Consider the following 26498-nt stretch of genomic DNA (forward strand, 5'->3'; position numbering starts at 1 on the left):
AGATCAACCATTCATTTACCATTTATCTGTCTGACCCATCTAAAGCGTTTAAAGTATTTACTACTGTCAAACCATTTAAAGTATTTTCTGTTCCGTTCGACTTTGAAGTTTGGATTGTCAGTTTTTACAAAAATTAGGCAATCCTTCCAAACACGATAGCTTCCATTCCCGTAACGCTTTTGTGCCTTGTTTTCTATTTCCCTGTAGCTCCCCGTGTAGCTCAGAAAGAGAAAGGACGTTTGCTGCCATTGCTGGATGGAACTAAAGTTGCAAACGAATCGAGCCGCTCGTGAGCGGTTCGAGCCGGCTCGAGTCAAATTCGAACTCGAGCTCGAACTCAGAATATTAAGCTCGTTAGCTCGCGAGCCGGCTCGCGAGTTTGGGTATATATATATATATATATATATTTTATTTTTATTTAATAATAAAATTACGTATATTATATATATTTTTTATTTTTTATTTTCATAGTAAAATTACGTATATATCCTTAATATTTTATTATTTATTAAGAAAAAAATATTATTTTATTTATTTTTTAAAAAATAAAATAATTATTTTTTATTTTTTCGAGCTCGAGCTCGGCTCGACTTGATTCGAGTCGAGCTCGAGCTCGAAATTTGCCGGCTCGTCGAGCTCGAGTTTGGTAAAATTTAGTCGAGACTCGGCTCGATTAGCTCAAAACTCGATTCTGCTCGGCTCGTTTGCAGCCCTAGATGGAACGACGCAGTTAGAAGACATTCATGATACGTGCTCTTTGCCCCCATAAAAATGGTTCAAGCCAAGGAAGGCGCTCTCATCACAGACTCTTCCTATTGCCCAATTCCAGAAGCATCTCCCAGGTAGGTTGTCTGCAAGAATTCAAGAATCAAACTGAAACCACAATATGATAAACCATGAGTTTCTGTATGCAACTCCAATGCTGCCTCATATATCGTCCAACTTGGACACATCCCCATTTCATCCTTTCTGTGCTACAAAAAAAAAAAAAAAAAAAAAAATCTTCTAAACAGATGCAAACCCAATAACCAGGATGAGCGAAACCCAGTTAACAAACTGAGGTCAACGTGAACCTAACTTCTTTCATCCCCAATCCAGTAATTTTTCTCCTTCGGCCCGGTAGGGCCTTCCTCACCAGACAACTCCATGGGAAACTTCGTGAATACATTTTCAACTGAATAACGAAACATCAAAGGCAAACGCTTGATGATTCTATCCATCTCAGTCCTTGAATCATAGACAATAGTTGGACCCCATTTTCTCATAAACTGTAACCAAACTGGCTCACGAATAACTCCATCTCCAAGATACTCAGCTGCAATAATTTCATACTGCTGACTTGAATCCACACAGTAATCGCTACGAGCGGCATCATTTCTTATACCAATCCCAAATCCTGAGGATCCCTGAATGTAAATCCCAGGATGAGGAAAGCTAGCATGACCACTTTTCGAAGAATAAATGATAGCTTTGTTTCCCTCAACAAATTCCAGATCCGGAGCATCGACCCATTTTCCACCACTATGCTGGGAGAAGTATACGCTCCAGAGCTCTCCTGTGAAGTTGCTCAATCGCAGGGTAAAGTGCTCCCAGTCACACACATGCTGACCGATTTTGCTCAGAGCAATGTTCATTAACCCTACCTTCAAAGTTGCAGGCCCATTGAAGGGACAAAAAACCCACATTGCAATATCAGTGAAAGTTCCCCCTATGGCTGGCTTCACATGAACATAGAGTTTTGCACTTTCCAGGTTTCCGTACCGGACACTCTCCCTTCCGGAATCACATGGCAAATCTATCCAATACTCTCCATCATTCGAGCCACCAGCAGGCAAATTGGTTCCGCTGGCATCAATCGCTTGACCGCTAGATTCACCTCTTTTGTACAACAAAGCTCCATTTCTGAAGAACCACGAGACTGAAGATGGCAAATAGACCTCTTCGGGATGAAAAAAGATTGTAGGTCCATAGTGCCTAATGAGCGCATGTATCTGATCAAGATTTGGCATTGCATGTAGGCTGCAATCCAGGTTCTTCAAGCAGACAATATCTAGTTCTTCGCCGTGGCTCCAGTAGCTGCTGCAGAAAAATGAACCGGTTGAGACTCCTTTGCCAAGCATTCCCCTATGCCGGGGTCTTGTGCTCCAGACTCCAAATGGAACTTGTGAAAATTTAGAGGTAGTGTGCACCAACAGGTTGTACGCTTCACATTCATCAGTAAGATCTGCACGAACGCATTTCAACTCCTCCAACTGAGGCTTTTCTGGCTTGTTTGTTACCACAAATCCCAAAGCTTTATAACCCTCGTATGGCTGAGGCAACCAGAAGTAACCGCACCCATCAAAATTTTCCGCGCTCGCATCATCTGAACTCCAAACTAACGTATAATTCTCAGGGCTCCGCAGGGCTGGCAAATGCAGATTATCTATTGAAGGATCCCCTAGCTCAGAGTTGAAAACTTCCCTGGCTACAAGAACAAATCCTCGAAAAGGCTTTTCATTAGACTGGCAATAGTGACCCAGGCTGAAAAATCCATCTGGTATTCCCACCGGCTTATAAAAACTATACCCCTTTTTCTTGTCCCCAGACAGGTTGCACCCCCAGATTAGCTCAAATTTCGTCACATGGCAAACTTCCAGTACTCCTAATTTGATCGTGCCATCAGCAAATCCACCACCTGGACATTCAAGAATCACAATTACGAGAACTGAAATAAAACAGAGAACTACAAACTAATAAAATTATGCGATCTTAGCGGAGGCAATCCGTAAAGTACGAGCCGTTTTGACAGGAAAACGGTCTATTGCTTCAAACTCAAGATCCAGAGTAGGAGTAAGATTTAAAAGTTAGTAAGAAAATTGTCCCTCCCTCCAAAGCTTGGAAATTGACGGGATTAAAAAGCATAATGAGAAAATAAAAGCAAAGGATCATATTCCAATCTCTTCAGATGGATTGATAGGCTAGTATGTGAAGACTGCAACAAGATATGAATAAAAAAGAAAACAGAACTTTAGACCCAGAAATGACTTGCATTCCCAAGAAAAGGGGAAAGATTCAATAAGAAAAGAATTAAAGAATTAAAAATAAAAAATTTTTTTGCAAACCTTGTGGCCAATCAGGAAGGGGGGCCGGAAGGGAGAAAGATTCCGGCTGGGGCTGAAGTAGATCGCAGACACCGCTCCAATGGAAACACTTCCATCCCCACAACATCATCATTAGTCTCTATCGCCTCCCCTGACATGGAAATTATCCGAGTATTAAGCCTTAATTATCCGATTTTCAGATCAGGTTGGAAGTTGGAACTGAACAAATAAACGTGGATGCCGGCCAATCCTGCAACTCAGGGAACTTAAATGTTGGAACTTAATTATCCTTGACGACTCAGGGAATCAAGGAATATGGAATAATTTGGAATGCCTTCGAAAAAGTTATAAGAGGTTATACTTTGGACAGAGTTACATTGGAGTGATTTATTTTTTTCAAGTAAGTTTACAGATTTAAAATTCCATGTCTGTAACAATTATTCATTATCATTTGAATGCAATATACATTATTCCATAAAGAGGAGGGTATTCTCCATATCACAAAAAAAATTAAGATGAAAATTTAACTTCCGCTCTAACCTATCAAAGAGTAATTTTGTAAGGAGTATAGATACAGAAAGATGAAAATATACAAGGAGGATAGATAGATAAATATTATGAAGTTGTTGTTATTTTTTTTAAATAATATATATATTACTGTTTTGAATTAAAATATAAATAACGGATCAAAATGTTACTAATTAATACTCCAATTTAGAGACTCTCTTTTTTTTTTTTTTTTTTTTTGAAACTCGAATATTCTGCCGACAAAGACAACCAGGAAGAGGAGAGAAATGAGTGGATCGAATTCCATGCCTCCGGAAAGGGCAGACTCATGACCGACTGGTCCAGCCACAACCTTAGAGAGTTCCACTCTCGTCGACGACAATTCAACAGTTTTGTGGTTCCCGGAAAATGCCAATTCCAATTCCAACGTGCTTGCCTTCTCCTTGTGTGTGGAGGTGGAGGAAGAGGAAGCATGCTTATATAGATAGCAACAGTACATGAGGAACATATGCCCCAACGCGTGAAGGAGGTTTTCGTTTTCTGAACGAACTTCCCTGTTCAAGACTCAGGTAAGATCCAAAATGAGATATTCTTTCACAACAGCTAAGGCTGCTTCATTATCGACCACACAGGCACTAAATCGCATGCCAAAAAATAAAATATCTTTTTTGTACCTTCCGGACATCTTCCCTTCCCCCTCCCTCCCTCTTGAATAAATAGGCCATCTTTGTTTTCAGGCATTTTCAGATTTGGGATTCAGTAGTGTTTTGTTTAATTAACCTGCTGGTGGCGGAGCCGCGCTTGAGCGTACTTGTAAGCCGACAAGAAGCAGCGGAAACTGCTCTCTTGCATCATTTCACAGAGGTATTTTCCTTTCCCAATTCATCCTCTATGCTCAGAGATTTTACTGGCAGTTCTTTTCCATTTAGATCATTTGCGCCATGACACGAGAAGAGAGTAAATACCACTCCCAGTGGCAGTACTTCCCATAACCTGGTCATTCTCGTTTTTATCTTTCCTTCATCTGGCCATTGATTATTGCCTTCTGTTATAGTCAGAGTCACGATATGCATATGTACATACCACCAACTGTTAAAAAAGTTAAACTTTGCCAACCCACAACATATCAACAGGGGAAACCTGAGCAGAAGCATTCAAGCTTATTGATTATTTCAGACAAATTAAAGAAGAGAAAATGTTGCTGAGGAGTTCTTCCACACCAGTACTCGGTTCATTGCTCTCATCCTTGTCAGAAACTCCCAACAACAATAACCAGTCCAATTGTGAAGTGCCAAACGCCAATCCCCACCCCTATGGCAAGATCTGCTGCAAGCATTACCATGCTGCTGCTGGGCCTCAAAATTTTACCAAATCTCTATACAACTCCTCCCCCGTCTCTCCCTCGATCTCCGGAAACATCCACACTGGCGGATTTCGGAGAGCTCAGTCAGAAGGAAACTTGGAAGGATTGGTCAGGGCCTCGTCCGACAGCGACGATGGATTAAACTTGTCTATCCCAACCAAGAAGTTTTCACGCAGGCCGCCCCACTGCTCCATTTTGGAAGCAATCCCATCTTTCTCGTTTCAAAATCCAAGAAATCGCAATGAAGACCAAGACAGTGAAGAAGAAGAAGAAAGTTTGCATGGGGAAAATGGTTTGGTTCATAATTCTGTTGCAAAGGAGAATCCTTATAACTTGAAAGGAGACGGGACCTATGCAAGCGCATACAAGAACAGTGCTGGAGTTGGAGAGGAGATGCATCTTGCAAGAGGGCTTGGGGTTACTGATTTTCATTTTGCTGATGTTGGAGGACATATTAGTGGAGGAGGAGGAGGGCGGGATTACAGGCCGGTAGCCTTAGGTGGGGATGGTGGTGGTGACAGCAATGGCCTTATCATGGAGGAGCATTATAAAAGAATGTTGGAGGAAAATCCTTCCAACCCTTTATGCCTGAGGAATTACGCCCAGTTCTTGCATCAAGTAAGCCTCTTTCCGCAACGATTTAAATTCCGATCAGCTTTCTTGATTTGACTTTCTCATCTACGTATAACGTTATCATACATGTAACATGGATGAGATTTGTACTGTCGAACGCATAATGCAATGAAATCGAAACCAAACTTGTACTTCTGGCAGACAAAGAAAGATCCTCGACGTGCGGAGGAGTACTACAGCCGAGCTATTTTGGCAGACCCAGAAGACGGTGAAGTTTTATCAAATTATGCTAAACTGGTATGGGAGCTCTACCGGGATAAAGATAGAGCCAAACACTATTTCGAACGAGCAGTCCGAGCTGCAGCGCAGGACAGGTATGCACCTAATTCTCTTGGATCCTCAAATCTTGTCTTTTGTTCAAAATTTCTTTTATTAATTATTACACACGACGTTGAATCATGGGCACTGCTGTACGCCAGCCATGTTCAAGCTGCCTACGCTAGCTTTCTATGGGAAACTGATGAGGAAGTTGAAGAGGAGGATGATCGATCGTTGAAAACACCACAGCCAATGCTGGCACTGATCAAAGAGGAGATCACCGCTTAGTTGGATAATGTATCCGGGTTCCTGCATCATTCTATAGCTAGGCGATTGGAATTTTTCTTGATTACAGGAGGCTATTGGATTAGAAAAAGAAATCACCTGTTTCCATTCTGCAAAGTAAATCTTGTCGCAAGGAAAATTTAGATAAAATGTCTCATAATAATGAAACGAAATTAATTATTCGTAATTGCCATCAGTTCGAAGACGCAACACAGACCCAGCCTTCGAATTGAATACCTCAAATGCCGAATGTCTCCTCCAAAACTGGAGCCAGATTTTTACACATTTAATGTGACTACGTTCTCACCATATTCGTCACGCCAAAGACTTCAGCATATTACTACTTGTAGTTTAGTTTTTTTTTTGGGGGGGGGTTTTCGTCTCTCTTACAGTTACAGTAGTCAAAACTATGGCCCACTACCCATGTTCCGAAAAAAGATGCCGATCTACGCTGTTTTATCAACGGCTCAACGCAGATACCACGCCGTTGATCTGAAGAAAACTTTGACCTTCAGATTAGAAAGACAACACGACCCAGAACCATTTAACATGGAATTGGAAAACAGAGCAGTAAATCACAAAAGCACAAAAGGAGCCACAACGCAACCAAGAACCGTTTAACATAGAATTGGAAAGTAGAGTTATTGGGACTTCCTACATGTATGAATAGCTTGATAAATATGCTTTTACTCAAGATGCACTGCAACCAATAAAGGCCAAAAAGCAGCCCCTCCAGATTTACAAGGACAAAATTTGCCAAGAGGGGGGACCTATAAATGCCAGATAACAATGACATGAAATACATCATCACATGCATTTATATAGAAAATCACTCAAACAATTGACGAATAATGGTGGGAAACAAATCTTGTTTTGTAAAATGAAGAACCATATCCGCCAAACTAGCGGAGCAAATTTGCCAAACTCAAGCCCTTGCTGTTTTCAAGAACTGCGGAAACCATTGCTTCTCCCTTTGTTGCTATCATTGCTGTCTAGGTTGCTTCCCCTACCAAATCGTCCCCCAAGACGACCACCTCTGCCACGTCCCCTTCCTGGGCACAAGTAACAGTGTGTTAATGCGTCAAATGGAAACAATTTATGGCATTGCAAACTAAAGGCACATACGTTGCTACCCCAAAAAAAAAAAAAAAAAAAAAAAATCTAAGCCAATTCCAATTACTACGATCCAATCAGAAATGCTTGTATTAACAACCATTTTGCCTCAGACCACCATCAAACTTTTTTAGTGTTTTTGCTCTCACCAACTGAATTGATGACCAACCATAGAACAGCAGTTTCACCAATAGCAAATGAACACAATCAACAATGGTTGATAGCATATGATTCAAGGCCAAAACCACCAGACTACCACACCATTGCTGCTACTACAAAACCAAAGATTCACATAATCCACCATAAATATGGCACTATCAAATATACAAAGTTAGTCTACGTATATCAACATGCTTCAAGTACAATATTTCAATCAGGCACAAACAAAGATTTGTAATTCTGCGAGGCTGTAGCACTTCATGATGGACAAGCGCCACACTTTAATGCCTCAACTCTGCCCCTTTCCACAGATAAGCTACCAAAATTATTCACAACCCATACAATCTATAGATCGTAGACAAATTTATAGCACATAGTAAATCATGCTTGCATTACTACGAATTCCAGTAAATGAAAACCCAAGTACTGATTCTGGAATATTTCAACCAAGAGTTCATGGTCAGGAAGGATCCCAGCAATTGTTAGTTTCATTTTGAACAAAGGCCAGAATTTGACATTTGATTTAGAAGTGTAACAAAAAAATCAACAAGCAAGCAGGAGTTAAAGGATAGAGAACGATCCCACATACAAATACATCTGTACAACAGGTCTTAGATCAAATTCTTGGTTGGCTTTCAAAATAAAGATAGTTAAAGACACATACTCCCTCCACGAGTCGTACTGCCGATGCTTGGTTTTCTTAGCTCAACATAGACTTGTCGTCCAGCCAATTTTATAGGTGAAGCCTAAACAGAAAATTAAGAGTGCTGAAAAGTTAAAACATGGATAAGGCAAATACTTGCACAATGAATAAGTGTAATAGAAGTGAATATTGTCCACAGGAACATCAAAGAGCCAATAACTTGCCACACATAACAAAGAATGGAGCTACATCTTTTAATCTTACTGCAGCAGGGAAGAAAAGTAGCACTTACAGTTCCAGAGGCCTGGAAATTACTTGGCAAATTTTAAAGGACAAAATAATAGGACTGAAAAAACTAGAGAGAGATGAACCTTCACTGCATTTTGGGCACTCTGGACGTCTTCAAACTCAACAAAGGCATAGCAAACACCAATTTCCTGCAACCGCAAGCAATTTTAGATTTGGGAAGCTAAGTACTGAGGCACAAAGTAGATTATTAAAGAAATTAAAGTCAACCTTGCGATTGTTTACAAAAACCCCATCCTGCTTGATTCTCCCAAAGTTTTTGAACTCTTCCATAACTTCAAGACTAGAAACACCAGAGGGCAAGTTCCTCACATAGATAGATTTTGATTCTCCTGAACAAAAGGCACTTTTAGATCAAGAAGACTTGAAAGGAATCATTACAAAATCAGATAATTGAAATCACACTTTTAAAATTCTGTTGGGAAACCAATTGCAACAGATAATTGAAATCACTTAAGTGCGATAAGGTTTTTTAGATACAACTCCTAACTCCGACGTATGCACACATGGACCATTATGAGTATACTATGCCTTCCGTTTCTTTTCAATTACTTCCTTTACTTTTACATGCATTTGCATAAGTTATCCACTACCAAATGCCAAGTTTCATAAAACGTCAATTCTATGCATTCTACTACATGCCCTTCATGAAATTGTCAAGTTTCAAGAAACTTCTTCAAAAAGGAGAAGGAGAATGTCGGTGTGTTTTGGAAAAAGACACAACAATTAAATGCCCTCCTCTGAAATTATGTACCTGGTCAAAGTAGTCACTAGGAATGAGAATGGGAACAGTAATTACTGAATCAACGTAGCAGAAAGAGACAGCAGAAGGAAGATACAACAATCAAATAGGGTGTTAAAAGTATTCAAGTGCTTTCTAATACATAACAATAACATCAAATCACAGATCTTGTAACCAGTATTTTTTTGGGGTCAGGAAAAACAAGAAAAATCAAGTATGAAAGAAAAACCTTGAAGAACTGCTTTCACAAGTAAGAGAGCATGAACTAGAATAATAATTCAAGATGGTTACCAATGTAGTACAGCTAGCGAAGATGTTAACACCACCAAAAGGGCAGAAACACGAAATAGAAATTACCCTCTTTGTGTGAAAAAGTTTCCTCTGCAACATCCTCACTGATATCAGGTGCAACTGACAGTGCAGCATTTGACTGCAGCAAAGGTGGCTGTGATGCCTTCTTATTGAAAGATGGCTGAACAGTGACTGTTGATGTTGGATTTCCCTTTGGAGCTCGCAACTTTATGATTACCAGCAATAAAAAATGACAAAAGAAAGGAAGTGATAATAATTAGCAAAAGCAAAAAATATTGAACTTTTAGAAATAGAAAGAAAATAAGACTTCGATGAAGTATCTATGGACATAAATCCCTCAACATGGCACAGGTATGCTGCTATTATGGTACACTACCATAATCAAGCATGAGAACAGAGTGCACAAAAAAATGTGGGAAACCACTTTCTAGATCAAGGACATAGAGCAGGTGTTTCAACAATAAAAGTTTCTACTTCCTCTAACAAGCCAATATGAGAATCATCTGAAAATCAGATATAAGGATCATGGACAAATGCTTAATCAAATTATCCTTGTCCTTTTGTGAACTCCCCCAATGAAACTAGTACCTTTGGAAAACCTAACCCATCGACTATCATAATCTTTGTCTAAGTTTTTTCATCTTACAATTCATTTTTTTTCCATGAGAAGCAGACTCAACTTCTACTAGGTTATAGTGAATATCATGCCAAAAAAATGACAGAAGAAATGGAGAGCAGGGAAGTGCAGTGTCAACTTCTACTAGGTTATAGTGAATATAATGCCAAAAAAAAAAATTATAGAAGAAACGGAGAGCAGGGAAGTGCAGTGCTTGTAATGATTCCCATGCAAAGGTCATGGAATAGGTGCATACTATAGAAGCATAAGAAACTTTTGGAAGCTCCCCAACAGGTTCCTCCACCGCAGGAAGAGGTTCTTGTGCGGTGTCTTCTTCATTTTGCATAAAACCAGATGACTCCTCTAAAGAAGTCCCTTCATCCACAGTTTCTGCCCCAGCATTTTGCTCCTGCTCCTGCTCCTGCTCCTGCTCTCGATAACTATAATCTTCAACTGCATCATCTCCTTCTATATGAACTGAGTTCCCATACTCCCCAGCCTCCGCGTCTAAGGTATAGTCAGAGACTACAAGGTTGAAAACTAGTCAGACAGGACCAGATGATTTTACACTACCCATACAGACACTTGTTCTACAACTTTCCAAAAAGCCAGATCATCTAGGAAGAATACACTTGATGAGAGACCACATATATTTAAAAAATTTTTCCTTCCATGAACCAAGAATTATGGCCACTTATGCAAATATGGGTGTAGTACTGCCACATAATTGAGACTGAAGGACCACTAATTCAAATCCAATATAAAAACTACAAAGGAAATTCCAAAATGTACATGTTAGCATAATCCTTGGACGAACAAAAGGTGCTCTGAAGAAACGATGAAACTTAAAAGTCCTCTACTTGAAAAAAATGGTTTATCTGCTTTATTTTTGGCAAGCATGAAGCAAGTTCAGCAAAGAGAAGCTAGATTATTCTTTTCTACCATTTAATGGCTACTTCAGCGACACCGAACAAAATTGTAAGATCAGTTAATAATACCCGGTGGCTCCTGAAGAGGTACAGAACTCGCTGGTTGAGAATCAGATTCGGTTTCAACAGCTACAGGGGCTGGTGTTTGGTGGATCACCTCTGATACACCCAATGCAGGAGCTTGATTAATCACCTCCTCATTGACAAAGTGAAAGATGTCGTTCAAAACAAAATAGCCTTTCTCCTGGGGGGCAAGAAAAAATGTCTGCAAAAACTTCCTCCAGCCACTGAAATCCTTGGACTTTACAGAACCAGAAACTACCACAACAACACCTCCACTCCAAGATTCAAGAGAATTAATTGTCTTGATTTCAATTGCAGTAAAATTCAGTGAGGTGATGAGTGCATGAATTTGCTGCAAAACACAATAAAAGAAGTCTAATAAAGCATCCCAGGAGCATCATAACTGAAAAAGAGTACAACAATGTTGTTTGAAGTGATGTTGACCATGCGTAAACATTGACCACTAGGAAAAATATTCAATTAGCAAAATTTCATACTCTAGTACACAGTTATTCACCAACCCACTCTTAGACAAATCCTGTTGATTATCCACCAAAGCTTACTCATGAACCATATCTCCTAGCAGCCTTTTCTCCAACAAATTAAGACGAATACCATGCAATGCAGTAATCTTCATACGTTCTTATTTAAAGGAAGAGAAACATTTAAATTCCCTATAATTGCAAGGTTGCAACATCATTTTCCCAAACAAGCTAGGCCAGTTAAGAAAGAACCGATTTCATATAACTATTGCTGTAAAAAAAATTAGCTAAGAATCATATCCCAAAAAAGAAGCAGCAGAAAATGAAAACGTAAGCAGTAAAACTTCGTTTAGGACCAATATATATATAGACAAAACGCTGTAGAGTATACCCCGCTGACCAATCTCATTAGTGATACGAGTACGTTCGGCCGCAAGAGCCATTTAAAAGTTTGAACTAAATTCAGTTCAGAAAACGGAAAGCATTTAAGATCGAAGTTTAACCGAATCAAATACCAACACGTCCTCTTTTAGTGATTTTTTTTTTTAGAAACAAAACTTCAGAAGCTCAGATCAGAAAACGAAATTGCTAAAATACGATTGGATAAAAACAAAACAAAAATAGAGACTTGATAATCACAAAAAAAAAACAAAAAGAAAGGTACCAGCAGTGCTGAAGCCGATTCAGTGGTCTCACCATCGACTCTTACGACGGTGCTGGAATCGTTGTAAAACTGATGAGTGTAATCCGGTTGCTGTTGAAGAATCTGATAGTACTGTTGCACGAAATAAGAACCAACCTGCATTCGGCGAATCGAGAATTAAAAAATATATATATTTAAATCATCACTCAAAACTTATCTTTTCCTTGAGAGGGGGGGGAGGGGGCGAATAAAAACAAAAAAGAAAAAGAGAGACAGAAAAGTATAAATCGAGATGAAACGAATCAAAATCGATGGAAAGGACCTGAGTTGCACTGACAGAAGCGGCCATTATTGAGTCGCTCCCCTGCGCTTCTCCAGAGCCTCAACGAATCCGCAAAAAACCTTTAAACCCTAGCTAGATCACCAAAATCCTAGGGTTCAAAAAGACCAGAGCTAAAGAATACGCTCTCACTACCTTCGTATAGATAAATACAGATAGATATAGAAGATATGGACACGTACGTCTATATAAATAGTCGTATCGTATCTGGCTTTTAAGTTTTCTTTTTGTTTTTGGTTTGTTTTATTTTAATAAATACGGAGAGAGAAAACAAGGTGAGAGAGGGATTGTCGGAATAACCATAAGTAATAGTAGTTGTAGTCAGTACAGAGCTCCTTTTTTCCCGTTTCTTTTTCCTACTTCTCTATCTAAAGTTTTACTTGGAATGGTGGAATTCCTTTTCTGATTTTATCCTATCTGGCCATTAAAACTACTCCTACTGCTCATATCATGTGTAGTACTTATAGTAGAATCCTTTTCTTTTCTTTATTATTTTACTGTTAAGGGTTCATTCTGGGTGCTGTGGATGAGCGAGCGATCCGGAGTGAAGTGATAATGCCTAGCAAGTACGTACCAGAAGTTCGGCTGTCAGCGACAGAGTGCGGGCTTTGGGCTTTTGGCCAAGCAGAACAAATTCTTTGGATTCCGTATGACGTCACCCTTGCATCTAGTGATGATGATAAAAAATTAAATAAATAAATAAATAAAAAAGCTGCTGCAGGGAAGGGACTGGGAGCATCAAATCAGCTTTTGAGTTTCGCCGTTGTTCTATTCCTCTTCTTCGTTGTGAAAATTACTTCTGCTTTTAAACTCGCCGTTCCCTCCAATCTGTTGTGATTCATGCTAGTAAAATATTCCCTCTCTCTCTCTCTCGAGAAGGGAAATGTGTAATTTTCCAAACTCTGCCGACTATATATACTACTACTAGTAGTCATCTTCAACCGCAGCCCGTGCTCTTTACATTTTGATTGCAACTTGCAAGTAGGAATATGCTCTGCTTTACTGAGAATTTGCTGCAAAAGTAGAGCCAATTCCAGTTTTCCTCCCTCAACCTGCATATCGATATGGTACATATGGGACTTGTCCTACGCCATCTATACAATATGATTTTCAATCTACCGTCATGTTCCATGTTCAATGGAATTGGAAACGACAATGCAAACGCTGGACTTGAACATACTCCACGCAAATGACCCTCTGTATCATGAAATTCACGAATCGTAAAATTCCCCCGTCCCTCTCTTTGACCAACCTTTTGTTTTTCTTTTTCACCAATCACTTGGTATAACAGGTTATAAATTCACAAGCAAACAAGAAAACGCCTGTGTTTTAGCAAAATCAAAACGTGAACGGCGTTAAAAAATTTTCATAAAAAAGGTCATTCTGTAGAAATAGGAACCAACTGCCACCAAACATGATTACCTTTGGGTTATGCTCATTATCCATCGCTCTCCAATCAGTCGTAATGTTATTAAACGCATTCATTCTCCTTCCTTCATTAACCCCGTCGAGGTCATTCCATTTTTTTTGGGTTTGTTCTAGAAGGCTTTAGAAATCCAAGTTTGAAGCTTCAGATCCATACGAAACCGTTCCTCTTTCTATCAATCAAACACCTTCACAAGACTCTATTCAAGCAAGACGACCTCACTGAATTCAAACTACAAAGCTTTCATTGCTCAAGCACATGATGTAACTACTAACAGCCTACCAAGGAGCTCAATCTATAACTAGCCTACATAGATAGAGAAAAGGTGCGAGGACTACAATACAAATTGCACATCCATACCGATTAGTTCCAAGTGAAGAGAGACAAGAGTACTGCACAAACTATCCCACCCAGAACCTAGTCAACGTTGCCAAAAGCATGCAGAAAAAAGTACTCATGGCTTGCTCAATTACACGGCCAAGAACCGGAACTGGTGAACTACAGCCAACAAAATTGATCGAGGATGCTTTCCAGGTTCAATAATAACTGCCATAATAAGCTGTGGGAGGGACAGCACTAGATTGCGGTGCTGGAGTCAAGGTCGCTGCTGTAGCTGGCTGTGCATAGCTTTGCTGACCAAATGCCTGTAAGGATTAAAAACAGACAAATAAAGCATCAACCTACCAACGAAAATAACGTCATATTTCCTCATGGACCTAGCCAAAATATCCAAATCTCAAATACTTCATACGAACTTGGATGAAAAATTATGTACATAAAGATGTACATGTAGTTTTCAAAAGGATTGATGTACTTTTACAGATAGATATCGTTCTCAAAACAATATATAGCATATAAAGCAAGAGCCTAAAATGTAGACTGAAATCCTTGTCAAGGTCACTAATCAGATCAAGGGTGTATTTGATAAAATTGAAGTCTGAAAATTGAAATCTGAAATCTGAAGTCCGAATCCATTAAGTTATTTAATTGTTAAGTATTAAATCTAATATATTTGAGTATGTATCATATTCAATAATAAGTGAATAGCTTATCACTTAATTTTTGAAGCAAGTTTTGTCTAAAAAATTCAGTGTCACTTAATTAATTCAAATGCCCAATTTTTTTATTATCAAACACGTCTGAATATGTTAAGATCAAAATTCATTAAGTTTAAGTTCTGAATTGAGTTATCACATAGGACCTAAGTTTTCCTGTCTTTCCTGTCCAAACACACAACAAAGAGAACTAATTGATAAAGGGGAAAAAAAAAGAAAATTTAAATCGAAAAAAGTAAAAGGATACTAAGGACCAAGATTATCTTCTTGCTAAATTATTAACGACTAGAAGCATAAATCATTCCAAATCTTTTTCTAAAAGCAATAGAAAAATCTCCTAACTCAAAATGAAAAGTGTATCATAAACCTTCCTAAACCGAAAGATATTCAATTGATTTTTGGATAGAAGCTTCCCATAGTTTGAGAACCAACACTAGCCTCCATTCCCACCCCAACAATATCATATAACTGGCCATTTAACCTACCTCTCACAGCCAAAAAAAAAAAAAGAGAGATTCATATTTGTTAGTTTCAGCAGATCCATTTGGCCTATAGTCAAAATGTACAAGTTATTATTTTATCATCACCTAGAATTCATGTTTCTATTTATCATTCTCTAAACAACACTTGTGTCTTGTTTTCTTCAATAGTCCAACTGTCCAAATTGTGCAAAATGCAACTAATGAAAAGCTCTTAACATGCTAGTGCCTTGACACAAAAGATTCAGCTATTCAAGATCAATGAAAATAATTTCCAACCAATATAGAACAACAAAAATGTAACAGGAACTATCATACAGCTACCAATCTAAAAATCCCAAAAGCAGACGTGATAAACAAGGTATTCAATCTTGGGAAGAATGATTAATCTACAGTAATAAGTTTGCCACAAAACACTTGGCTCGTAAATGCATTTTGTTACCTGAGTAGGATATGTGGGGGGATAAGCACCGTAAGCAGCATTCTGGGGCACTGAAGCAGGTACCTGTTGCTGTGGATAGCCAGTTCCATATGCACCATACGCACTATATGCAGACTGAATAAAATACGTGGAAGCTAAATGAGCATTTGACAAGAAGAATCCAAAACAATAAGTTGACTAGTCACCCTTAATATTTGCTTCAAATTTAGGACTGATGTGGGTGGACTTGAAAAGAACTATTACAGTGGCGGTCATGCTACCTGTTGGGCATAGCCAGGGGTCCACTGCTGTGCTTGGCCTTGTGCAACCTGTGGCCAACCTTGTGGTAGACCATAACCTGCTGGCCACTGGTTTTGCGCATTGGGATAAGCACCCATGACTGATGGAGCAGATGAAGGAAGAGAAGACTTCGCTAGCTTGGTTTTATCCGAAATTAAATAATCCTCAGCGAGGCGCTTTTTTGACTCTGGTGAACTCCCATGAGGTAAGAAAAGCTTGGCATGGCGATCATCAGCCTTTTTTATAGACTCCGCATCCCCAAAGAGATCCAAGAACTGAAAAGAGTTGGTCACCATACAAAATCAACAAAGGCCAACCAAAAACATAAACAAATAACAATATTTGCAAGGAGCAGAAAAAAGATCTCAAGTGTTCAAGAAACTTCTTTTAGTCTTGAAGCATAATAAAAAAGTGAACATGCCATCTATAATACAAGGAAAAAAGTCAACCGATTTACAAACATAAGGCAGGATTTGAAGCAAAAGTCTAACAAGTCAACAAAGTAATAGGAATATATTTTTGTTGGGCTACAAAAACGAGTGTCCATATACCTAATATAGATAAATCAGTCATCGTAAAGTATTAGGTTTTTTAGACATCATATAAAATCAATTAACATTATATGTCAAAACACCACCGTCTAGTAGTATCTAGAAATTGTGATGAAGAATTCCAACAAATCATGCAATAAACAAAAGCCTATAGACAACTACCTCCAGGAAGATGCTAGATAACTCCTCTCTCTCAGTAATACTTGCAACATTTGGGTTATCAGCAGTTGGAACTATAAACTTATCAACCAAGGAATCTAAGTAATCCATTCGTTTTGGAAGAGACTGAACAGATTCAAAGTGAATTAAAGCCTGCAATATAACCAAAAATAAAGAACATGTTAGCAACAGCTGAAAAAATCAATGCAAGTGGAGAGGGTACATAAATTCTAGAGCCGTTGCAAAGGTCTCTCTGCGTGTGTACAGGCACCTCTGTGTGTGTGAGAGAGGGGGGGAAGAGAGAGAGAGAGAGAGAGAGAACCTCAATAAGTGGTTTTGACAACAGAGTATTCTCAAGTGCTTGGTCAAGAATGTCCCTGGCTTTTTCCACCTTACCAGCAACCTTCAGCCCAAAACAAAAAGGCGGTGCACAATGTCAGTAAGAGACACTACAGAAAAAGAAATAAATATAAGACTCTGACTTCTTTAGAGAAGGGTGGATTGCAAGGTTATGGCATGGATATCAAAACACAACCTTTATTCTCTTATTTACAGCTTGTTAGTCATCCAATAATGCACACTCAACATTGCAAGCCCATAATACAAGTTGTACCCACACTAGTGCGTTGCTCAATCAGGATTAAATCATCCATTGGCTTTAGTATGTAGAGGGAAAAAAAATCATTAAATTCCAATGATCTTCACATGTTCAGGAATAACTAAAAGTTCCATCCAAGTTTCAGAAATCTTTCCCTAATGCAAATTACCAAAAAAAAAATACATAAGAAAGACACCCATTATCCTCCATGACAGGCAGGACAAATTGAAAAGGAAAAGGAAAAAAAAGGGAAAAAAAGAAAAAGGAATAAAAGATGTATACCAGGAACAGAAATCGAGAGTATTGAGCAAACAAAAATGGTAAAGTTTGTGAATGCTCTTTTCCCTTCTCAATTGCAATGGCCTGTTCATACAAGGAACAAGCATCCTCTAGATTTCCCTACAAAATTGACCAAGAAACAGCATATATCTTAAAGACACTTGTACAATAATTTTCAGCAAGATAATAGCAACAGTATCCAAGAAACTTACAAATCGATGTTCCATATTAGCATGCTTTATAATGGCCTCCAGAAGCCCTGGTGAAATTTCAGTATGTACAAGTTGGTAAGCAGATCGAGCTCCGGCAACATCTGCGTGCTGCTCTCTGAAACGAGCTGCAAAAAGGTGAATCTCTGGCTGCCTCTGTTCATATAAAAGTAATAATTCAGACCAATTAGCATAATGAACATAAAAAAAGCTAGTTTGCAGCCGCAAGTGAGACCTAATTGAGTTGAGGCACTAATATGACAATCACTCTTTCCACAAAGGAGCACATTCCAACTAGAAAAGAAAAACAGACGATGCATATCTTGCTTAGCTTAATTATATAACATCTCCAATCCATACAGCTACACCTTCTTCTCACGTACCATATGTGATAAACTCATAACATAGAACATTGAACCAGAAAGCCAGAGAAAAGAAAAAGATGACAAGTAGAACTACCGCTTATTTTTGCATTCCAAGTAATTGCATACACAGATGCATATAAGTGCGCGCACGCCTTTGGGTTTGGGGGGGGTGGGGGACAAAGGAACCTCAAAAATATAAACTTTATAGCTAAAACATTTTTTCTCTTGTGTGTGTTTTGGGAGGGGGGGCTTTATATCGAGTTGATAAAACAACATTGCGCATTCAAAAAAAAACCACGAAACAACCATCCATGAGCACAGAGTCAACCTACAATTAAATTGTTCCAACACAAATCAAGTTGCAAAAAAATTGAAACAAAAAACTATGGAAACCTATACCTTGACAAAGACTTGAGTAGCACGTGCAAGAGCATTCTCAGCAAGATCCATGCTCCCACTAGCTTCCATGCATCGAACATATCGGATCCAATACTCAGGATAATTAGCGCATGCTATCAAGCATCTTTCATATAGCTTCACAACCTGCCTCACATAAAGTTGCACATGGATGAACAAACTTATATCCATAATTAGAATATAAAAAGCTCAATATGCAAAAAGGGAAAGAAAATATGAGATTGCAAAAGAGTACTCCTCTCTGGAACAGGGAGGCCCCTCTAATATGAAAGAAGGGGCCATCCTTGCCTGATAGATAGATGGTTAGGAAGATAAGAACACACCTGCATGCATAACATTGGAACTTTAAAACAGATATTTTACCATACAATACATGATGAACCCAGAATGTCGACTCACAAATGAGGGTTTGAAGTACTTAGCCTTAATGAAAGCAAATGGAAGGCCCATGCTTTAGCCCATGTTCAATATCCCGTTTTAAAAGATGCTTCATCCAACGTTTAGCCAATAAGGCATATGATGCGGCAGATATTTCTTAACTGTAAGTCAATGTTTAACAAGGGCAACTAAAGCTACAAACCAATCAAAAACTCAAATTCATCTAAAATACACCAACTTGAAGTACCTTACTGAGGTCACCCACTCCTTCAATAAAATGCAGATAATTATGCCAATTTTCAAGCTCTACCCCGCTAAGGGGCCGCACATGAAAGTATGGCCTCCGGATAGCTGTTTCAAAACCAATGATCTTAGAATCGAACTCTTTAGCTTTCTTATACATCTCTTCCCTAACGGCAATATACTTCTCCAACTCCTCAGCATCTTTTAAGCTCGCACTTACAGGTTTAGAAGACTGCTCCACAGCATTAGGGAGATTTTCTCCCTCAACTTCTTGACCACCATTTTCAGAATTTTCAAGAGCTGCAGCAGCAGCTTCCTCACCAGTCCGCAACTCAGAGAGAGGCCGATTAGCAACAAGCTCCTTGAAACTGCAGATGTATTGGCACCCGAGGAATAAAATAAAACATCGGAACTTTCCCTTCAGAAAAAAGATGGTAACCACGAATTTTGGACCCGTACAACACATTATTGTTTCTAAATGAGATATCTATTGCACATACAGTCTGAATCAACAGACACATTGGAAATTCACCCACTCCCAAAACAAACACAAAATGTAAAAATACATGCTGGATTCTGAAACGTGTTTACTGCTAAAAAAGCAACATAAACACAAATTGTCCAATGCAATGAAGAAATCAAAGCCAAAATGTTTCATTATGCAGGACAATGAAGTTGACAGATTGGCTATGGAATGTTTATAAAGTTGTTCCTCTACCTATGACAAATATGGAACAGAGGATGTGACATATCCGCAGGGTTGACAATTAAAATATTATGTTGTAAAATCTGAAGAATTCTTAAAGAACAAATTGTGAAGCTCAAATGGATTTAAAAGAATAAACATTTGCTACAATGTATCCAAAAATAAATAAGGAAGAGCTACATGACCAAATGTATTAATCCAGGTGACATAGAAGCGTTTTTTCCCCAATCTCAGCAGACAAACAAGAAGTAGACATTCTATGCATGCAGGTCAAATAATTAAACAAGTAAGATGTGTCTCCTTCAACCAATCTCTCTTTAACTCCTCTTATCATATTACTCTCAGATTATCCATTCACATCTAACAATACTTTCAGCTCATTCAAGAGAGGAAAACAAAAAGACAAACATGAATGAATATTAACAAAAAAAAAAAGATTTAAAAGGATATTTCACAATACAACATAAATACTTGAGTTTTTGAGATAAATTAGGAGTTATAGTAGATGGAAAATAATGTCAAGAGCCAAATCACCAACTGAATGTGAGATAGGTATGGATGTGTGTGTGTATATAGACATGCACATTCACAAAAAAGGGCATTTGAGAAAGTAAAATCACCCTTCAAAGTAGCGATCTAGCTGCTGATTTGGATTCTCCAGTACACGTGTGTAGAGCAAAGCAACACGGGACCAGTCCTGTTGTGTGTATTCGTACTCAATATATTTATCCCACAGAGGAAAAGAGAGGTAATCAGTTCCAACATAAGCTAATCCTCTCTCAAAGAGTCTGCAACATCATGAGTAGAATGTATTGTTAGAGCATATGGAATTGAACCAGGGCATGCTGCATATATCCACAAAAGCACTGGAATAGCACTAACATCAAGGCTGAAGCAAGAATTCACTCAAAGAACACGTGACACTTCCAAATACCTTCCTCATAAAAATCATACAAGGTCCGTCAAATGGAGCAGTAACAGAGGCCATCTTAGCCTTACTGGATGGATCTCCTCAGCGACAATTTGTATAGTCATGCACCCCAAGTGCCAAGGTTAAAACAGCAAAAATTCATGGAGTATACATGGACTACGACACAGCTCTAAGGTGAAGTAAACAGGAGGTGCAGATGAGGCCAAAGAACAGAATAGAAGCTAACAAAAGACTAATAAATCAAGGGATTGCACGTCAGAAGAGCCATATCTCTGAAGTGCATTCCCCACAAACCTTACGCCATAGATGGGAATAATTGCTGTTGCAGAAATGCTGAAAGCATGTTAGAGAGCAACAATCCATCACTTGTACCATGTGACAATGGATAATATACTGATCATTCCAACAACAGAAGTGGTACTAAAATAAGTGAAACTATTAATGACAATTACCTTCTTATGGTCTCAGGATCTCCATACGTGCTTATGGCAAATATGCAGTAATGCAACCACATGTCAACAGAATATGTTACACCTTGAACAGCTCGTTCATAGACCTCCACAACTTTGTCCATAGAGCCGAGGCGTGCTTCATGATCTGCATATTTCTTCCAATAACCATAACACAGAGGAAATTCCACAAGAAAAGCATCATATACTTTCCGGATCTTCAATATGTTACCCTGAAATCAGAAAAACCAAGCAAATATCAGATTCAGTAGAGAATACCACCCCACGCCATCCAGGCAGCAACAGATATGGAAGATAAAAACTAAGGCACTCTTTCAATGATGACAGGTACCCCTAAACATGCTTGTCTTAATAATGTACTCTTATTTTACAGAAAATCTGTTGGAGAGCCTTTGTTGTGTATTGATGATAGCAGGATTTACTAGACTGTAATCACGGACAAACCTCTTCCTTTATAATAAACCCAATTTAGTGCAGAATCAGGAACCTATTCCTTTTCCATTACCTCACTTAAGACTCAAGATCCAGTCAGAATGGGAAACCGATATATAAGTAAAGCTATGACCCCTAAAAAAGGTAATAAGTAGTTCTCCAAAGGACAATCAGCAATCTAAGCATAAAATTTTGCAATTTGTATTCAAAATATAGTATATCAGAAGCTAATATTGCCAATAGAAAGAACGTTCCATCCAAAACGCATTCACCAAAGGAAATACCTCAGACATTTTCTCTGTTTCCTCTATAAGAGCAATCCATGCATTAAAATCTAAAGAATTAGCTCTAACAATGCTCCATAGACGTTCTTCCTCATCAGATAATGCTGCAAAAAAAATTCAAAGGAGAAAGTCAAGAAGACAAAACACATGAACCAGCTAGTGCAACCAAAACTACGACAAAAATAACAGAACACTGTAGATAAAAAGAATCAATACCAGTTGTTGAACAAGTAGTTTTGCATGATGACATGACTACATATTCAACTAAGAAAAAGTGATTATAACAATTTACATTTGAGGCCTATGCAATATAAAGAGTACCAACAACAAATAAAAGAGCAGTGCTTAGCAACTACTGTCAAAAAGGATCCATATTCGATGAAACACTCTATTGTACTTTACATCCAAACCGAAAACATAATACACAGGGAAAGATATGTGAGTACAATAAGAAACTTATAGCCAGCCTATTGTCCATATAGACTATGAAGATTAGGTTGTCAATCTACAAGTCTACCATCCTACCAAAGTGAAGATCCATACAAACTGTTTTTTTTTTATTGCAAAAAAAAAGACATAGTCAGACACTGACATAAACCAGTTCATCTTGTGCATAGTAACATACCCGAACCATCAAACAACTCATGTACGACATTAGATCCATGAGTATCATCTGAAATAATCCCATTCTCAGCAACACCAGTTGATGTACTATTTCCCACTTCATTAACAATATTGCCATTTTTAGAAGGATCAGGAAGAGAAGGTTGAAATGAATCAGTTGCACTTGTGGGACCTGAGAGTTTATCGCTAGCTTCTAAACTGGAATTAGTACCAGCTACGTGATGGGAAGCACCTAAATCAGAGCCATCAGCAATATAATTGGTTAATTCTGTGGCACCAAAAGAAATATTTGAATCTTCCATAGTAGTTGTTGCACCAGTGGCAGTTAAATCCTCGACATTCTTTGTGGCAGCGGCACCAGAAGCATCTGAGTTGGTATCATTGTAGACAGGAGGATAACCAGCTGCTGTGAAGGCTGTCGCAGAAGATGTTTGAGCTACAACAGCTTCACTGTCAGCCATAATAGGAAAGAACTTGTACCCCCTTGGAAACAGACTAAAATATGAACAAAAAATATATTTCAGAGAAAGAAAAATAAAACAGGTCAAAATAACACTTCAAGCGATATGTTGACATTGCAAAATGAAAAAGTCATAACTAGCAAACCTACAAAAGAAGAACAAGGTTGTCCTTCTAGCCAATCCTGTTAAGCAACCTTTTTTATTAAAAAAAATCTTTAAATTAGAGGCTGAACTAACACAGATGCACATGCACATGCACACTAACACTAGAGTTTGCAGGTTTATTGAGTTAAAGAGTTCAGAAAAGCCAGCTTGTTTTAACCAGCAAAAGAGCACAGACTTCTTACAAGTATCCAGCGTTTTCAGTATACACATACAAGTCCAATTAAGTTGTTGTAAAAACCTATGTTTCATTATTCCTGACATTAGGAATGAAGAAAACTTGCTTCAAGCATCTTTTTCTGAATGTCCCGCCTCATTGGAGGTACATCAAAGAAAAGAAATAAAAAGGCAATTTTTCAGTTTATCATCAGAAGCGATGACATGCAGCAATAGATCACAAGCACACAGTTCATTCACAGATAAGACCAAAAACACCACATAACTTTCAACGCAAAGGACTTCAACAAAGGAACACCTTTCTGCACCAAAGATCAAGCACAAGGAATTTAAAAAGCATGGCCGTTTCAAGGATCACATTTACTCCTTTCTATTTGACTCCTATGGGACATAATTTCTTGATAAAATTTGTCATACAACAGGGAATGCTAAAATACCATGATGTCCTAAATTTAAATTAATGGATCAAATCTTCTTGCACTCACGAAAATTACCGCCTTCAATGCCACCAAATATCCTCTCCCTTCCTCACTCGACTCTTCTCTTCTTCCTCTCTTCTTCTGCAATTTTCCTGGTTCCATCCGTTTATACATTCATGCGTCCATGAACCGGGGTTTGTACATTTATTTGAACTCAAGCTACTGATTATTATATAGAAAGATACCAACTACTTCAAGCTCAATTTAACACGAGTCTTGGATAATAAGGACTGAAGTATGGCTCTGGATTTGACATTAGCGAACACCCTTCTTTTCATCTCTCCCCAGAAAAGCAAAAGCAGCTTAAAAAAAAGTTGAACGAAAGCAAACAGACATAATATGCGGGAAGAATCGGTGAAAATATGATGGAAAAAAACACAATGTCTCTCCCACATTTCCTCTCCACGGTCATAACATATCCCTGTGCAGTACTAGATAAATCTCAATAATTAAACCACCAGTAGACAATTTAATAATCAAACTAAAAGTATACGCATACGTAGTCTTGCTGGACGCGGAACACCTAGGGTTTAGCTTAATTAAACACAAATACGAATCTAATACTAACAAACAAAATTAACCTGTACGAGCAAGAAAGAAACTCAAAGAAAACAAATCCAGAAAAACAATTACTAATCAACTAAACAAGTTGGTGGGGGGAGGGGGGGGAACGAAGTTTCATTTAAAAAAGAGAAAGGATTTGTCTCCATGAACAGGCGCAGATTTAATTGTTCAATTCAAACTAAGATAATTTGAAAGCAGGACGTAAGAGCGTTGCCTACCTACCAGTGAGTGATGGCGATAAACTACCGATGAAGTTTCGAGAGCCTTGGGAGAATTGCGTGCGAAAGGTTTTTGAGTTTTGTCGTTGAGGTATCTATTCTACTGCAAACTAATGGAAATGAAGAGAAGGGGGGAAAATTGAGTTGAGTCTTGGAGATATAGGGCAACGAAGTTGCGGTTTATATCGTCATTGGGCCATGCCGCAATCCAGCGCAAGCTGCTTCGGCTGTTTCTTGTAGACTGGATGCAAGTTGCGTGGGAGTAATAAAATCCGGGCCCTTCGGATGTACCCCGTCATCACTTACATCGGGTTGGATCTTGATTGTCGACCCGCCAAAGGCCCAAAAAGCACAACACACACATATATTTAGATGATGATTATGGGGCTAGTGTTGCCCTATTATTTCACCTGGTTTTATATTTTAGTCTTGAATGATCTTTTTTTTTAAATATTCTTATTTGCTTTTGCATTTGTATTTTATTTATTGCAAATAAAAAGGCTAAATTATAGAATTAATCCAAAAGTAGTTTTAGTTGATTATGGTTTTTCCCTATAATCACTCTCTAATTACCTTTTGCAAAAATGTAAAATGAGCAAAAAACATATATGTTAAATTCACTATCCAATCAAATTTTTCTCTATAATTACCCACTAATTAATTAGCTTCTGCGCGATATTTTTTGAAGTTCACGCAGTTCTCCTCTTGCGCAGCCACATCTGAATTGCATTGACAATTTGTGTTTTAGTTATTGTTTGGTATAGCTTCATTGCAAACTAAGGCCCTGTTTGGCAGGCAAGTTTTTTGCCAAGTTTGTCTGCTACAAGTTTTTTAAAAACTTTAGTTATAGTAACCTTAAAAAATTTCTAAAAGTTTTTAAATTACACATTTCAAAATATTCAAAAATTTACACACTTCAAAATTTTTTTAAAAAACTTCTATAGTAAACTACAATACAGTTTTTAACAAACTCACTTATCAAACGGGACCTAAATATAAAAAATATGTGAAGGATGTATATAGCCAAAAGAACTCTAATATATATATATATATATATATTGATGTTGTGATTTGTTCCATTTAGCCCTATGCTTGTGGTATCTTAGCTAATAATTCAAAGATAATGACAAAAATGGTAATCCTTTCTATTGCACCCAAAATACTTTTCTTATCTTAATTTGTTTTACATGAAAAAGATAGTTAATTATTATAATTAGCGGTGACAATCAATCAATTTCAATAGTAGTTTCAAGTTTGAACTCAAAGGACATTAATCTATACTAGAACTTCAACTCAACAAATATCATATTCAAATACACGAGATCCGCTCAATTAAGTTTTAAAGAATTTGAACTCACTCGAAAAAACAAAGTGAGCTCAATTGCTCAAATAAGAATTGATTCTTAAAACATTTAGGTAATTCCACCATTATAAAAGAATACGAACATATGAAAAGCTCAAAAAGCTTATGAGCTCTCGAGCTAAATACGTAAAAATTTGAAATCGAATCCAAAAGGGTTTCAAACAACTCGAGTTAATGTTCGAAATCGACTTGAGATGAGGTTATCTTTGAAGTTGCAGTTGGTTTTGTTGTCACCCCAAACAATTATTACTGCGAGGAAATGGATATTTT

The 26498-nt window shown here is 38.1% G+C and overlaps 4 protein-coding genes across 13 annotated transcripts; 1 reads left to right on the forward strand and 3 right to left on the reverse strand.

Moving 5' to 3' along the window:
* Window positions 1–847: 847 nt before the first annotated feature.
* Window positions 848–3816, reverse strand: LOC113714524 (hypothetical protein At1g04090). Its single transcript, XM_027238412.2, has 2 exons — window positions 3105–3816; window positions 848–2677 (listed from the first exon to the last, which is right to left on the reverse strand). Exons 1-2 carry the CDS (start codon window positions 3214–3216, stop codon window positions 1074–1076), a joined length of 1716 nt encoding a protein of 571 aa, XP_027094213.1. The 5' UTR covers window positions 3217–3816; the 3' UTR covers window positions 848–1073.
* An 83-nt stretch (window positions 3817–3899) lies between these two features.
* Window positions 3900–6316, forward strand: LOC140004230 (uncharacterized). 3 transcript variants are annotated; one of them, XM_072081965.1, is made up of 5 exons: window positions 3900–4159; window positions 4328–4454; window positions 4724–5571; window positions 5728–5900; window positions 6006–6316. In XM_072081965.1, exons 3-5 carry the CDS (start codon window positions 4786–4788, stop codon window positions 6130–6132), a joined length of 1086 nt encoding a protein of 361 aa, XP_071938066.1. In that variant the 5' UTR covers window positions 3900–4159; window positions 4328–4454; window positions 4724–4785; the 3' UTR covers window positions 6133–6316. The 3 variants fall into 3 exon arrangements, with proteins under 3 accessions (XP_071938066.1, XP_071938075.1, XP_027094243.1); XM_072081974.1 differs by having other exon boundaries at window positions 3901–4159; window positions 4767–5571; XM_027238442.2 differs by lacking the exons at window positions 3900–4159; window positions 4328–4454 and having other exon boundaries at window positions 4461–5571.
* Window positions 6317–6732: 416 nt separating this feature from the next.
* Window positions 6733–12912, reverse strand: LOC113714530 (nuclear transport factor 2). Its single transcript, XM_027238425.2, has 9 exons — window positions 12460–12912; window positions 12159–12293; window positions 11019–11364; window positions 10277–10545; window positions 9450–9609; window positions 8561–8682; window positions 8416–8481; window positions 8066–8147; window positions 6733–7181 (listed from the first exon to the last, which is right to left on the reverse strand). Exons 1-9 carry the CDS (start codon window positions 12484–12486, stop codon window positions 7072–7074), a joined length of 1317 nt encoding a protein of 438 aa, XP_027094226.1. The 5' UTR covers window positions 12487–12912; the 3' UTR covers window positions 6733–7071.
* A 1144-nt stretch (window positions 12913–14056) lies between these two features.
* On the reverse strand, window positions 14057–25062 carry LOC140004231 (pre-mRNA-processing factor 39-1-like). Of its 8 annotated transcripts, none has more exons than XM_072081923.1 (15): window positions 24866–25062; window positions 22977–23299; window positions 22806–22901; window positions 22181–22284; window positions 21447–21676; window positions 20684–20851; window positions 19362–19725; window positions 18719–18862; window positions 17958–18110; window positions 17749–17865; window positions 17191–17271; window positions 16872–17021; window positions 16140–16433; window positions 15880–15993; window positions 14057–14547 (listed from the first exon to the last, which is right to left on the reverse strand). In XM_072081923.1, exons 2-15 carry the CDS (start codon window positions 23263–23265, stop codon window positions 14440–14442), a joined length of 2412 nt encoding a protein of 803 aa, XP_071938024.1. In that variant the 5' UTR covers window positions 23266–23299; window positions 24866–25062; the 3' UTR covers window positions 14057–14439. The 8 variants fall into 8 exon arrangements, with proteins under 8 accessions (XP_071938024.1, XP_071938037.1, XP_071938031.1 ...); XM_072081936.1 differs by having other exon boundaries at window positions 23037–23299; window positions 24866–25061; XM_072081930.1 differs by having other exon boundaries at window positions 23016–23299; window positions 24866–25061.
* Between the last annotated feature and the right edge of the window lie 1436 nt (window positions 25063–26498).

This window comes from Coffea arabica, chromosome 1c (assembly GCF_036785885.1).
Source record: "Coffea arabica cultivar ET-39 chromosome 1c, Coffea Arabica ET-39 HiFi, whole genome shotgun sequence".
NCBI classification, from domain to species: domain Eukaryota; kingdom Viridiplantae; phylum Streptophyta; class Magnoliopsida; order Gentianales; family Rubiaceae; genus Coffea; species Coffea arabica.

Excerpts from the sequence above, each read along its gene's own strand:
- LOC113714524 (XM_027238412.2), bottom strand. The coding sequence starts at position 3,216 with ATGATGATGTTGTGGGGATGGAAGTGTTTCCATTGGAGCGGTGTCTGC. Across the intron at positions 2,678-3,104 it reads CCTTCCTGATTGGCCACAAG|GTGGTGGATTTGCTGATGGC; the intron begins GTTTGCAAAAAA and ends TTGAATGTCCAG.
- LOC140004230 (XM_072081965.1), top strand. The coding sequence starts at position 4,786 with ATGTTGCTGAGGAGTTCTTCCACACCAGTACTCGGTTCATTGCTCTCA. Across the intron at positions 5,572-5,727 it reads ACGCCCAGTTCTTGCATCAA|ACAAAGAAAGATCCTCGACG; the intron begins GTAAGCCTCTTT and ends TACTTCTGGCAG. Across the intron at positions 5,901-6,005 it reads CGAGCTGCAGCGCAGGACAG|CCATGTTCAAGCTGCCTACG; the intron begins GTATGCACCTAA and ends GCTGTACGCCAG.
- LOC113714530 (XM_027238425.2), bottom strand. The coding sequence starts at position 12,486 with ATGGCCGCTTCTGTCAGTGCAACTCAG. Across the intron at positions 8,683-9,449 it reads AACTTTTTCACACAAAGAGG|GAGAATCAAAATCTATCTAT; the intron begins GTAATTTCTATT and ends CCTTTTGTTCAG. Across the intron at positions 8,482-8,560 it reads TTTTTGTAAACAATCGCAAG|GAAATTGGTGTTTGCTATGC; the intron begins GTTGACTTTAAT and ends TTGCGGTTGCAG.
- LOC140004231 (XM_072081913.1), bottom strand. The coding sequence starts at position 23,265 with ATGGCTGACAGTGAAGCTGTTGTAGCTCAAACATCTTCTGCGACAGCC. Across the intron at positions 17,022-17,190 it reads TGTCAAAACCACTTATTGAG|GCTTTAATTCACTTTGAATC; the intron begins GTTCTCTCTCTC and ends GTTATATTGCAG. Across the intron at positions 15,994-16,139 it reads CCCCTGGCTATGCCCAACAG|TCTGCATATAGTGCGTATGG; the intron begins GTAGCATGACCG and ends TATTTTATTCAG.